We start from the raw sequence: 14,374 nt of genomic DNA, 5'->3' as shown, positions 1-14,374 counted from the left end.
CCATGTGAACTACAGCGCTTGACTAATGTGCCATGGTCTGGATTGTTGATAAAGCCCACAGCTCTTTAGCATGAGAGTTGGATTACACACACAATCCCATCACTGGTGCATCCTTGAATGTGTAACTGTGTGTGTGTGTGCGTGTGTTTGAATGTGTATGTAGTCAGAAGGAAATTAAGACCAAATATCCATAAAAAATCTAAACACATTTGTTGTGCAATTTCCTTGATGAGCGGCCAGGTTCGTAAGGGCCCCCACTCCGCCCTCCCCTTATATAAAGAACAAATACTCTATCTGCGCATGGTATGGTTTTATAGCACGAGGAAGACGGGAGATGAAATAGCCATCACAGTAATGCATTTACTCTGGCACACAATGGTCCCATGTGTTGGTTTTCCAATAGTTCTTTGATGATATTTCCATTTGCCTGGTTTCGTTCTCCCACAGGTAAATGGAAATAATAATATCCAATTATTTTACTCTTTCCATCAAGGCTATGAGACAGGTGGGCGGTGGTGCATTAGCTGACAGCCCATTTGACAGTGACCACTGAAAACCTGCTTTGAGTATTCCTACCAGACTGATGATAATCGGAACAGGTAATTTATGCAATTTCACATCCCTAGCTGTTGCTACGGGCAACAAGCTGCATTTATAACTTGTCTAAGGTGGCGGAGAGGGAAAACTCATAAGCTTAAGCCAGTCATGACCACTATTTCCGAGACCACTAAAGATTAAGCAAAACAAACAAGTGAATTTACATATGACATCTTAAAGGTCGGGGTAAAGGCAAATCATAATATGAAGTCACATGTATACAAATTTACAGTGGCTCAAAACTTCTCCACTGTTGTCTCTTACAAAACTGAGCACATATTTAGTTTGATAGTTTATATATACAGAAGGTATTGGTGTAAAAGAAAGACCGAATTCCACTTTAAGCCAACAAGTTTGCCTATTTTTTTTTTAAGGTATCCTACTTTTTACCACTCAGACTGCCCAAGTCATGTTGCTTACAATCAAATCCATCCCTCCCCAGGCTGGTCTTTCATTACTCTTAAATTATGACTTCAGTCCCAGAGGATCCTCCTGCAGGTATGCTGAAGGTCAGACAGCTGACGCCACCTAGTTATGCCTCCAGGTACTACAGCTCCCTAACTCCCTCTCTTCATCTATCTGAAAGCAACCTGTGTCAAAGCCCCGTTCCAACACCTGACTATAATAGGACTTTCCAAAGATGTTTTACACTCCCTGTGAGTCTGCAGTTCCTCAGGGGGAATCCTGGGTAATGTAGCCTGTCAGTCATAATTTTGGTGCACATCACTGGCTGTGTTTCACTAAGACTTTAATGAAAAGCCATGGACATAATTCACTTCGCAGTAATTACTCTGTCTACCCAACTCGTCTCTTCCTTTTTACCTCCTGTCTCCACCGTTACTGTTGCACCGTTCGCTGAACAAATGAGCAAAAGGAGCTTCCAAAAAGAAAGTGAGCCCATCATTGGTATGAAAGACCGAGCACTATTACTCCTTGGGTTTTGCTCAGATAAGACGTTCATTCTAATTCATACAAACCTGGTGAACTTTGAAGCGGTATTGTCACTGTTCATCCCAGACTTATCCTCCTGACTTAACCATGGAATTAATTTAACATTTTGAAATGAACACCTAAAAATGGTCTCTTGTGTTCTTGGCAACATGTCGACATTTCATTCCAGCTTTGGTTGCACATACCATTACAAATTTACTCAACCTAGATTAAACTTGGAGTCCACACTCTAGTGCAGGGCAGGTCGTTCAGTACATGCACACCCAGATTTGTGATGATGCATGGGAAGCGTGGGAAGACGTGTCACTGAAAGTAACATCCACGCAGCAACTCTGCTCCAGACAAGTGGATAAAAATCCTAATGGTGGTGTACTTATGTATGCACATATAGGGACGTGATCCAAAAAGCCAGAGCATGTAAGTGAGACAGAAACAGAGAGATGTATAGAGAGTGCACCAGTCCTCCCCAAGAGATAAAAATGGTCATGTTCCTGCAAAGACCTGCTACCACTGACAAAAACCTGAGTATGTTAATGGCCGTTCTTATCACTTATTACTTGGTAAGCCAGCAGTTTAGTGTTATCTTCTCAAACTCCCATGTACAACTTGATCTCACGACAACCCATCACACACCCCAAATTTCTAAAGCCCTGTTAATATGCTGTATGGTGACCCTGTATATTTTGTGTTTTGTCACTATCAATCTATATAACTTGCTGACAGATAACAGAGCCATATTCTAGTAGCTTTCCAGTTAGGGAGGTCAGTGATGGTGTCTCACCCTCAGTGTGCACTGCAGACACATAGGTCCAGTTGTACCGCTTGACAATGTCCAGCATGGCCCGGGCCTGGAGGGTGTCTGAGGGCACGACCCTCAGGAAGTACTTGAAAAGAGTCTTGTCACTCAGGTCGATGCTGGTGGCAGAGTAGGCAATCTGCGGGATGTTGAAGAGCTGCAGCAGATTCTGCACCTGAATGGCAACAGAGCTGGAACCGGGTCCGATCACTCCGGCGATGGGTTTCTTGCTGGGTGGAGGCTGGTTGGATGGGGTGCCGTCAATGCACCACTTGGACCCGTCCTTATCATCCCGGATGGAGATGAGGGAGTCCCGGATGAACTCGATGCTCTGCTCCAGGGCCACAGACGAGTGCCAGCAGGAGTCCCGGATCTCACAGCCGAGGCTGATGTTGGGAAGCAAGTTGGGGTCGGCGTTGATGCGGTCCAACGTGTGGAACATGGCCTCCACCCTTTGGATGCCGTACTGCTCGCGGACGTCCCCGCACTTCCGCTCGGCCACTTTCTCCGCGGACGGCTGGTGGTGGACGGAGAAGAGCGCGCCGATGATCACGTCTCCGTCCATGCGAGCCACGGAGCGGGACACGGCGCGGGGGACCACCGACCGCTCATAGATGCTGCTGCTGTGGGAGAGCACGAGGACGCGGAAGAAAAACGTGGGGAGACACAGGAAAGCGAAGAGACCCATCTTTACGCGTGCCATGTTGTGCCACATCGCGTGAGCCGTGCCAACTGTGCAGGCATACTACTATCCGCTGTCCGTCAGTACATCCACGTTTATCCCAGCGACCATGATCTGCGAGCACGACACCTGCAGCATATCCACGCACACCTGCAGAGAGAAATGAGACAAACTGCTGTGAGAAACGACGCCAGATGTGCTGAACGTTTATATAGCAGGAGTTGACTATAAACACGCATGCTCCTTTTCCATCAACGCCCTGATTTACATCCCTATACTGCTGAGGAGTCCGCGTGCCTCTCTTATCAACTACCAGTTAGGTGCCTTTGAGCAAGGCACTTAACTCACACCCAGCTGGTCAGCGGTCAGTGGTGGCTGGACAGGACTAACTGTCCACTGAGAATTGCCCAACCGTGCCGTGATCATCTGTGTATGTATTGAGCGGACAGGTTGTTGTTGTTATTTTAAAACCTTCTTTAAAAAAACAATCGTGCCTTCAATACCAAGAAGCAACTCTGAATGGGGAGAGGCTCCGTGCGGTGTGTGAGCTCGCTGCCCATTGACAAAATGAGGCAGAAAGCAGAATTCAGCACCGCGGACAGCGCGCTTTCCAAACACGTTATAGGAGGACGTGTTTGGGACGGTTGCCTGGACTCGTCGTCCTCTCACAGACACATTCCTCACGACCTGACTCACTCAGTTTTCTGATGAAGATGAGAAAAACACAAACATCTCGATAGACGATCTCTGTTAATTGAATTCTACATGAGGACTCACACAACATACCCTGCTTTTACCCCGGCACCGTTACATTCCTCCTCCTCCTCCTATCTGTCGTGAAGCCTCAGGTAGCAATGATTGATAACAAGAAATTAATAATGAAATTATCGCTTAATTCTAATAATAATAATGGTAATTCATAAGAAATGGTAATATCTTTAGCAAAGAGAAGAATAACAGCATGTCTTCTAGCCTTTCCATCTTTTTTTCAATGTCCTGTTAACATCACATACTGTATATATGAAGCTGCTTTTTCTCTCTGTTGCATCAAAACTTACCTGAATCCTTCAGACATGTCGCGTGCCTTCGTCCGCCTTCTGTAGCGCGTGGTCCTCGGCTGTTTCACTTGAGTTTCTCTCTACCTCTCTTTCCCTCATCTCTCTCTCTCTCTTTCTCTCCCTCTCTCTAGAACTGAACATGAAGCCCCCCCCCTCTCCCCCCTCCTCACCCACCCACCTCCTGCAACCATTGGCTTTTCTAACAGTATGCCTCTTCCGCCTGTATGATAAATGATTAAATGGTGATAAATGTATAATCAGAGGAAGACCTGAAACGTCTCATCAGAGCTGAAGAGAGAGAAATCTGCTGCCACATCCGTAGAAATCACACGAACCTTCCAACTTCTTCATAGATAATGTATCCACTAACTCTTAAATGCTTTATCCAATTGTGTTTAAATGAATGAATGAAACAATGAATAACTTAAGATAAGAAAGAAGTAAGAAATCACTGCTGCCAGATATTGAAAGAAGAACATAGCCTAGTTTTAAAAGTCAGGTAGCCAACTGGCTTGCAAGCGTGTTGAGATGTCACATTAATGAGATAGACCTACTGAAAATACGCCATGCCCATTCAACTTTTCCCATCATTTTGAATTTTTGCTGGACATGTTTTGGATTCTGTCCCTGACGTATTTTATCCAAATTTCACTAAATCAAATGCACATTAGCCTATTTAATGATTATTGTAATGATGTCCTGGAGCATGTAAAATTTGACATATCACAGATTCAACTCAGGAACATTTGTAGGCGTGGTATACCTAATCAATTTGACCTGTTGCAACTTTGAACGTTTAATCAAATTGAAACCAAATTTGACTAATTAATACATGGTGAGAAAATGAAAAACACTGCTGGGTTTCATGTGATTTCGCCACTAGTGGGCGCTTTGGTAATAAAGTAGCCTGACAACTGGTTAATACAAATCTATACTAAGCTCAGATTTTGCCTGATGAAACATTGTGTATCTATTTAACTGTCGAATGACTAAACCATATTAACTTGTTATTTTCTCTTTTCATGACTTTTATATATTTTCTTGTGTATTCATGCTTTGATCACAACAATGTTGTTTTTACATAGGCCGATGTTAGTCACATCTGATACCTTCAACTGCTTGAATCAAGCTGAGGTGTGGCTTCTCCAAGCTATGCTATAGAGTACAGCAGATGTTTTCAGAACCATAGACAGCAACCAACACTTTAGATTGTGCCACCTAGTGTTTGGTTGAAGGCCGCTGATGAAATTTCAATCAACAGGTCAATGGAGGCCAATAGTAATGTAACTCCAAGTAAACAGCACATTGCATTTGGAAATTACAACTCACCACACACGCCTCTATAACTGAGGAGAACTTATGTTAATTTGATGTATAAAGACACTCTGATGCTCGGTGGTGAAGACAGTGAGCCAGTTCCATGGTCCAACTCCGCGCCTTAATCCCAAGCAAAGATAAGACCCACTCCCTGGGGAGGAGGAAGAGGAAGAGGAAGAGGAGGAAGGGGGAGGAGGAAGAGGAGGAGGAGAAGGAGGAAAAGTGGGGAGGGGGTGCATTTATACAGTTTACGTGATAGGGTCCTGTCGTGACTCATGCCAGGCGGTATAAATCACAAATAAACTTGTAAAAGAGTCGCTATGACACTGCCGCTGCTGGTGCCCGGGGCCTTGGGAGCGAGCATCTGATATTGAACCTGAATAAAAGTGACATGTTTGAGAAGGAGAGACTACTTGGATGCTGCAGCCACACTTGAGGGCAAAGGGCGACGGTGCTCGGTTTATTCCAGGACTGCAGTCTGCTTTGGCTGACCTCAAGGCTTTCCAACAATGGCTTCAGCAATATTACTACTTTAAGCATTGGTGAAGAGAGACCAATCCAGGAGACAGTCATCAATTAAGAAAATGTTGTAGCCTATTGTTTTGTTATGTTTGTTTCAGGCTTTGGAGTGTTTCTCGCTTTCAGTCAGTAATATTGATGTTTCTGTCTCTGCTTATGCGTGTGAAAAATTGGATGGGGCAGAGAAATAGACATACAGCTTTGTTTTATTTCCAGAAAACATAAATCCCATCAATCAGCCCTTTGGCAGCACTATTTTTCATGTTCCATGTTAGGCCGTGCTTCGCACAAGTCGGGGGTAATCAGGAAATTTGGCACTTATTCAGTCACACCTGTCCTTTTCATTGACTCCGCATTGACAACCTATTACAGACGACAGCACATAGTCTTGCATAAACACCTGGTTTGTTGCCTAAAATCCCACATTAAGCCACTTCAGCTGAAAACTTTCAGGAGAGCATAGAGCAGACAGCTGCAAAAATAAATCAGGTGCTCAGCATGAAGGTGACTTGCAAAGTTCATGATAAAGTCAAGTTGAATTGTGTTAAAAAAAAAAAGAAGAATGAGGAGGAAATCCAAAGTTTTGAACTAAAATAAAATATAGGCCTACCACATACATTTTCCATGAGTAACATGGTTTTTATAATTTACCAAATTACACTAAACTCTGCTGCAGATTTATATTTGGATAATCAACAACTATTAGCTCCAAAATCCCATTTGTCTCCAAAATATTGTCTTGGTGACTTTTTTCATTGTGCATTTTAACATCACCAACACATGCATGCACTCATCCCTCATTATCTTTACCAACTTATTATCTGTCTCCTGAATCGGGTAGTTGACAAAACAATACAGAGTCTTCTGTGTGCATGAGTCTGAGCTTGGGTTGGATTATGAAGACCCTTTTGACGGCCTCTTTTTCTTTCAATTTCAATGTTGGCCTGCCCTTACAGTGGTAGTATCAGAAGTTAATGGCTACCTGGCACAATAGAGTGACCACTCATTCATTGATGTATCAGTTCATCATACAACTTATATATGAATATGAAGTCATTATGTGAATCCATTTTAAGCTTGTGCATTTCAAGAACTTGAAATATGTATTGTTTGGATTGTATTTCATATGCACATGTGTTTGTTGTTATGATGCTTTTGGAAATTCTGATGCCTTTTTTTTTTTTACATAATTATTTTAGATTTTATATAGCTATCATGTAGTGATGGTCCCACTGACTGCGTAGGTTTGTTTCAACACCTCATGACAAGTATATTCTTTGCGGTTGAGCACTGTCCTGCTGATGTGTCCATGAGTCAGGTGCTCCAGCTCCAGGGATGCTGTTTTGTAGGTGACCCCGACCTCGAAACGTGGCGTCTCCCCCTGTTAACGACAACGAGTTCAGACACAGTCACTGGTCTGGCAGCTGGAAAGGCGGCTTCAAGCAAAAACTGTGCAATGCTGACCTCTGCTGTTTGTTACTGGTTACTTACTCTGCTACAAAAAGAGGGGCAAAGCAGTGAGATTGAAGTGATTTGTCAGATTTGAAGGACATAGCCTACCATCAAAGGAAATTTAACTTGGCAATGACCATTTGTTTGAATATATTTTAATGCCATTTTAAACATACATTTTTTTGTTCCTTTTTTTTTTGGTTTATTATTGATTCATTCATAATTTTAGCAAAGCAAAAACAAAACAGTGGGGAAGAACAATTTTTTATCCGTTGATAATTCATTTTAATATATAAAAAAACCCCTCAAATTCCGGGGGCAACAATTACAAAACAAACTGAACTAACAACAACAACAAAAAACAAAGTAGCCTAACACAAAATCAAAACAAAACTGATTTTTAGAGTTTTTTTGTTTTCTTATATATGTACCTTAATATACGAGTTTAACCTTAAACACAACTAATTAGTATTATATGTCTTACCATAAAATTTCTCGTTGTTTTCGTGAAAGTAAATTGTAGTCAATAAAGTTTTGACAGGAAGGGGAAAAAAAGGAGGCTGAGAGTGAGATGTGAGATGTCGCTGCTGCTGCTGCTAGCTCTGTAGCAATTTCTCCATAGAGGTAACTACAGTTTAAAAGCTAGTTGTATTTGTGTATTTGAGCTATCAAACACATCTTAATCTACGTTTTGCTGCTCGCACAACCATAAGGTGAGAAACTACTCGCATGCAAACACAACGTCACGGAGCGGGAGTTTAGCTTGTTGTGATCGGTTCAACTTCCCGAAGTGGCTGCTATCTGTTGTTAGCCACCATTAGCCGGGCCAGTGCAGGCTAGCATGTCATTGTTACAAAAACAAGTGGATTAAATACAGAAAGAGTCGTCGATAACAAACAGGGCTGTAGTAGTGGGGTGAATAGAAACCGCTGAACACTTTAACTAAAGCTTCACTTGTTATCGTCGGCTCTTTTTCTACAATTTAAGTTAACTTCAGCTGTACATCAGGGATATGAATTAGCCACAGTAGGAAGCTGCCTCAGTGTTGAAGGTACTTTTTTTTTTGTCTGTTTTTTTTAAGAAACAGTCAATCATCTTTGATCATGACTGCAATTGTAGGTATCTGTCACAGTTAATAGTTTTTGTTAGAATAATTATGGATTTCCTTTTTGTTTTTAGCTCAGTGAGTTAGATGATGCACGGTTACTGATGCCCATGCAAGCTGCATTTCTAATTATAGCCAAGCAAAGTACTGTAGGCATGAAAAGAGACAGACAGTTTGTATGTTAACTCAACGTACCGTTAGCCTACATTATAAATTAGCATCTCAGTTGCAGAACACACCGTGAGGTTGTCAGTTCTCTGTTGACACATGTAATTAGCGCTGTAAGTAGGTCATGTTGGGTGTAGAGAAAGAAACACATCAATAGTCTCCTTCCTGTATCCTCGTGTGCTTTATGTATAGTTAAGAGATGGTATTCAAGTGTTACAACCCTCAACTATCATATCACTTGCTGAGTCCATGCAATACATTAGTAGTATTTTTGTCTACTTATTAGAAGTTATTTTAGTTGATTTCATAATTCAACATATGTTCCCACTTTATTGCACTAATAGGAAATCATCAGATGCTGGTCAAACTGCAGCTTTTGAGTTATCCTGTCAATTTGATTTGACAAGGAGAAAGTAAAATGTTTTATTCTGCAAGGTCTGGGGATGCATCTTTACTACCTGCTGCTACTTCATGCAATGTTTTACTGTGGAGAGCTTTGAGTGTGACATTGATGGACAGTGCGCCATATTCATTGCATTCAATCAAAACAAAGAGTATGAAGACCTTTTTTCTTCTTTACTTTGGTACTTTTTAGTGTGAACATACAGTACAACAGACCAAAAATCGGCTTAGAATTAGTATGTGGTATGGAATTAACACAGTAATCTCTTTTCCAAAAGCAAGAAAGGAATGGTTTTCACCTCCCTGATATCGAGCTGGTAAGCTTCCTAATAAGGTACTTGTATGAGACAGCCTTTTGGATGCATCACGTGACTCCATTTCACTTCCACATAGGGTGGAGTGGGGGCACTGTTTCCCATCAGGCTCTAGGGAAAGAATGGCAGCGCCTCAGACAATTAAGATTTGCTTAGTCATTCAATTTGTTTGGAAGTTATGTGTCAAATACACATGAGAAAGTTGTTCCATGATATTTCAAACATTTCAAATCACTTTCACGTCACAATTAAAATGGGCCAACCTGTAAAAACTAGGGAGTCTTGCAGTTGCTGCTCCAAAATGATGGAACCAGCTGTCATTAGATATTAGATGTAAACCCTCCATTAATTAAAAAAAAGAAAAAGAAATGATCAGTGCTATTTTTACAATGCAACTCAGTAAATTCAGCCAACCTATCAGGTCCCACAGTAAATATTTCCTTGTATCTGGGACAGAGCCATAGATATTAACTGCATATTTGCATTTTTATGTAGTGTGTTAAACATGCCCAGTATTTTAAATTGCTAAGGGACATGAGGAAGGAAGGTAAAAAATCTGTTTAGTGAACATTTACAACATTAATGCATATAAAAATACATAAAAGTACACTATTCTGATCTGTTTACTGTATTTTCTGTATCCATATTTAGCTTTCTAGTTTGATTTGCACTCTCTTTGCTCCATCCCTTTTGCATTTTTAGCCTGTTTCCTGTGCTGTTGTATTTCTTTTGATGGATAAACAAAGCCTCAAGAAACTTTGCAGCTCTGTTCCCTTTCGTGCCAACATAAGACTTAAAGCTTAGGGGCATGGTTCACAGTGACATCTGGTGGTTTGCAGTAATTATGGCAGGCATTCAAGGTTGGGCCAAAGCTCTCGTACAAATTAACATTTGAGCTACGTATAAAAGCCTTAGTAGGGCAATTTGGCACATTATTGTACAATACTTAAAAGTAGAATAATTTATATGATTTCATTTAATGTGTCGATATGACTTGAAATATTAGTTTTATATTTTAATTTTAGTGTGCTGCCATATTTTCCCAGTAACACAAGTCTTTTCTCAGTGGCACAAACCAGATATTTATACTTAAGTAGACGTCACCAAACATTAGCCTACTAATTTCCCTCCTAGAGACTAATGTAGTCTTGTTTTGTCTTGTATTTCCAGGACAGTGGCTTTTCTCACAGCCACTCCCAGGAGCTTTCAACCTTGTCAGCTCTGAAGATGGAGGAGGACCATGTCCACTGTATGTTGTGTGTTAACCAGAGATGCATGGTCAGACCTGAACCAGGAATTTCCTGTGATCTTATGACATGTCCTTTAGTGTGTGGGGCCGTATTTCACTCCTGCAAAGCTGATGAGCACCAACTTTTGTGCCCATTACTGAGGGTCCCCTGTCTAAACAGCGGTTATGGCTGCCCCCTATCTCTGGTGCGCAACCAGATGTATGGGCATCTTGAGGTGTGTCCAGCTGGAGTGGTGTGTTGCACTATGGAGTGGAACAGATGGCCGGTGAGCTGCCTGGACTATACTTCCTATGAGAGCCTGAGCCGTGGAGTGGAAGAGGTGGAGCAGCTCGATATGGCACTTGCACTCCAGGACCAGCGCACACTACTCGAGTCCCTCAAGGTCATTGCGATGGCACCAACTGCAGAGGGAGATCCGCTTGTCCCTGATAGCAAGGAGAACAGGGCAAAAGACTCAACTTTGCCAACCTGCACCCCTGAGGCCTCCTCCTCACCCTCAAAGCCATCGATCTCACATCAGTTGCAACCTCCCCCACCAGGCTCAGCAAAGGAGAAGATTGTCAGCGGAATCAATGGCTTGAACGAGGAGCACTTCAGTAAACTCTACGAAGCCACAGTCGAGACTGCAAGAAGTTTAGCTGCCGCTTTAGACTTTGTTAGCAGCGCCAGTTCTGTTGACAGCAGCACGAACAGAGAAGCTGCTCTGCGAAAGAGCAGACTGAGCAGCAATGAAGACCTTCAGAATGGACTGGAAGACAAAACACCCGTAGTTGCTGACGGGTTGAATAAAGAGACAGAGGACAAAAGTCTTTGTTCTAGCTGTTTAAGTGGAAACTGGGCTCCTAAAGGAACAGATATGAAGATTTCAAACTCAAGAAATGGGCAACAATCAGGAGTCACAGGGTCTGTGTGTATGGAGGAGGTCTGTCCTGTCGAGGTGCAAGATTACCAGAGAACTGGTGTTTCTCAAGAGCCAGTGACTCCCCAAATGATGTCTCCAGTACATGTCAGCCCGGGCGTGGCACAGAGGGCTGGTCATGTGGTCTTGGAAGACAGGGGCCTAGTTCTTTTGGAGAACCATGGGTCCGACCGGAGGTTCCACAATTACCAGTTTTTCAGGGGCCAGGGCCAAGGGTCGTTGCCTAATGGGCGGTTAGGTTTCACCCCAGACAGGTCGCTGTACAGATTGCGACCCAAAATGGAGGACAAAGCAGTGGATACATCCGATCTGGAGCAGGATGATGACCCCATGGGTCTAGGTGAGATTGATCTGATCACAGCAGCCCTGCTCTTCTGTTTAGAAGAATCCAGAGAATGCAGAAGGATCTCTGATACAGTTTATGTTGATGGGTACCGTGTTGACTTTGGCACGCAGACTTTCACCTTCCCTGCAGCGATCTTGGTAACAAACACTAGAGTGGGTGACATGGCCTCTGCATCCGCCTGCGATCACGCTGCCCCCCAGCTCACCTACCCCAGCCCTTTCCGCACCCTCCGCCTTGGTCTAGTCCTCGAAGCTTTGGAGGTCGAGGCCGTCCCACATAACCGCTACCTCCCCGCTAACCCCCGCTACCAGCATATGTTCCCCTTCGTCTGTGGTCAGTCACTCCGCCGGGACCAATTTTCTTCCCACTTCACAAATGTTCACGGGGACATTCATGCTGGACTCAACGGCTGGATGGAGCACCGCTGCCCACTGGCATATTACGGCTGCACATTTTCCCAGCGGAGGTTTTACCCATCCACCCGGGGGGCCAAGGTGGTGCATGACAGGAACCTCAGGTCATTTGGGATTCAGCCTTGCCCGAAAGCCAAACTTCTGGGTGACTCCCAGTCTGACCAATTCAGTGGGCTGCCCATTGAGATACTGTGGCACATAGCTGGCTTCCTAGACAGTTTTAGCTTGTGCCAGCTGTCACTAGTTTCACGGACTATGAGGGAAGTGTGTGCAAGTCTCCTCCAGACCAGGGGCATAGTGGAGCTGCAGTGGGAGCGAAGACGAGCCCCCAGTGCTCATGCCACTGTGTCATGGCAGGTCAAAAATAGAGTGAGTAGAAAATTGTAAAACTGCTGTATTTCGAGATTTTCAAGATGAAAAAGTATGGACATTTGTAAATGCCAATATTCCTCACTGCTGATGTTACACCATATAATACCAATGATAAAAAAAAGAAAAGAATAATATGACCATACTTTTATGGTATCATATCCCCATACACATTAAAATCTTTTGAATTTGTATATTAATTGTGAAGAAAGAGTTTAACATTGTGGGAAATGTGCTTATTCGCTTTTAATGTTTAATAAGATTTATGCCAGCCTGTCAGCTGTTAAAGGAGCAGCCAGTAAACTTAGCCTAACACAAAGGAAGCAAAGTAGCAACAATCAACAACCACCTACTGGCTTTACTAACTTTAAAGCTAATTACCAGTTTAGAAGTTGTATCCATTGTTTTGATACAAAGTCCGAATTGAATTAAAATGACATTTCTTGCCTCTTAGCTGTGACTTCCTGGTGTGTCCAATCAACACTTGACATCTGGTCCTCTGTGGGGAAAAAAGAAAGAAAATAAATGTATTTCTCAAAATGCTGACAGGGGGACTTTTAGATTTCATGGATGTTGTAATTGTGTGGAAATCAGATGTTACAAATGAATAGGAGCTTGACAAAAATTTTTCACTGTGATACCCTCTCATTCCAACATCCTTTTTACTGTTGCAGGTGTGGAGATTCAGCACTGCCTTCAGCCCAGTCTTGTCGTGGGGTTTCACTGATCTGCCCAGCATGTCGGACCACCTTAAGAAGTGCCACTTCAACGTAGTGGAGCACAAGACAGAACCTATACCCCTTCCTGCCATGTGTACTGCGCGAGATGGACACTCACTGCGTCGCGTCCTGCGTCACATCAACACCTGACCAAACAGGGCTGACCTCTCATAGCTGCATGAGAGTCACTGTGGTATTATGTGGATGTTGCAATTAAAGATTTTCTGTTCTGAAAAACAGTTAACTCTTCTTGTATTACACTATAGATTATGAAGATGCCTTAATGAAATAACACCTTACTTGTCACAATGAAGGTCTGTTGCTGTGGGTGATGTCTATGTGGAGAAAATAAAACACTAACCATTTAGCTTTGCATGATTTTTTTTTTCTGAAAATGCACCCTTATTGTGGTAAGAAAGTATATTTTCTTGAAGACAGATGCACAATAGATTTATTATATTCTATAAGATATGCTGAGAAAGTGGAAAGAGATTTGAATGTTTTCACTATTTTGCCTTCTAGTAGTAGCCATGGGTAAAGCAGATTACTAGTTATATTGCATTATTTCTGTGACAGAAGTTATGCCAGCACTTTACACACAATTTGCTAATCCCTCCTGTATTGATCTGTATTGAGCTAGTCTCTTCCCAGTTTAAGGTGTCAACCTGATGCAAGTCTTTTGTCTGGATTTGTAGGTTGTCAGGACATGGGTCTAAACAGATGGATATTAATATGAGGACAGTCCAATAATGCATGTGATTTCCTACCATTTAATAAACTCTTTACAGCCTTTGAAATGTTTGTCAAAGTTATTTAATGTAACACTTGATTGTTTTTTTTACTATACACAGTATGTGATCACTTCAACATAACTGGTAAAGCTTACAGGGCTCTACATCCATTTACATAAAACAGTCCTAAATGCTGAACATTTCATGAGGATTAACTGTTTTACACTAAAGAAAATTTTAAAAAATTGTACCGTAACTGTAATGCA

The 14,374-nt window shown here is 42.5% G+C and overlaps 2 protein-coding genes across 4 annotated transcripts in view; one reads left to right on the top strand and one right to left on the bottom strand.

Moving 5' to 3' along the window:
- grm1a (glutamate receptor, metabotropic 1a) overlaps positions 1 to 4,208 on the bottom strand; it is a 32,602-nt gene extending 28,394 nt beyond the window's left edge. For both annotated transcript variants that reach the window (XM_085770277.1, XM_085770278.1), the window contains exons 1-2: positions 4,085 to 4,208; positions 2,330 to 3,176 (exon numbers count right to left, since the gene is read on the bottom strand). In XM_085770277.1, coding sequence (XP_085626403.1) covers positions 2,330 to 3,059 — 730 coding nt within the window. In that variant the 5' untranslated portion in view covers positions 3,060 to 3,176; positions 4,085 to 4,208. The remainder of the gene's footprint in view (positions 1 to 2,329; positions 3,177 to 4,084) is intronic.
- Positions 4,209 to 7,917: 3,709 nt separating this feature from the next.
- Positions 7,918 to 13,709, top strand: LOC146961734 (F-box only protein 30-like). 2 transcript variants are annotated; one of them, XM_085770657.1, is made up of 3 exons: positions 7,918 to 7,996; positions 10,532 to 12,658; positions 13,333 to 13,709. In XM_085770657.1, exons 2-3 carry the CDS (start codon positions 10,589 to 10,591, stop codon positions 13,525 to 13,527), a joined length of 2,265 nt encoding a protein of 754 aa, XP_085626783.1. In that variant the 5' UTR covers positions 7,918 to 7,996; positions 10,532 to 10,588; the 3' UTR covers positions 13,528 to 13,709. The 2 variants fall into 2 exon arrangements, with proteins under 2 accessions (XP_085626783.1, XP_085626782.1); XM_085770656.1 differs by having other exon boundaries at positions 7,918 to 8,085.
- The last annotated feature ends 665 nt before the right edge of the window (positions 13,710 to 14,374 follow it).

The sequence above is a fragment of the Trachurus japonicus genome, chromosome 24, assembly GCF_045865225.1.
Source record: "Trachurus japonicus isolate A0001 chromosome 24, Traja_1.0".
Classification (NCBI taxonomy): domain Eukaryota; kingdom Metazoa; phylum Chordata; class Actinopteri; order Carangiformes; family Carangidae; genus Trachurus; species Trachurus japonicus.
Note: the sequence above shows the minus strand (reverse complement) of the source record. Positions and strands in the feature narration are given on the sequence as shown.

What these genes read in the sequence shown, in the direction of transcription:
- LOC146961734 (XM_085770657.1), top strand. Translation starts at nt 10,589, where the DNA reads ATGGAGGAGGACCATGTCCACTGTATGTTGTGTGTTAACCAGAGATGC. An exon ending in CATGGCAGGTCAAAAATAGA is followed by an intron (nt 12,659 to 13,332) that starts GTGAGTAGAAAA and finishes TTACTGTTGCAG; the next exon opens with GTGTGGAGATTCAGCACTGC.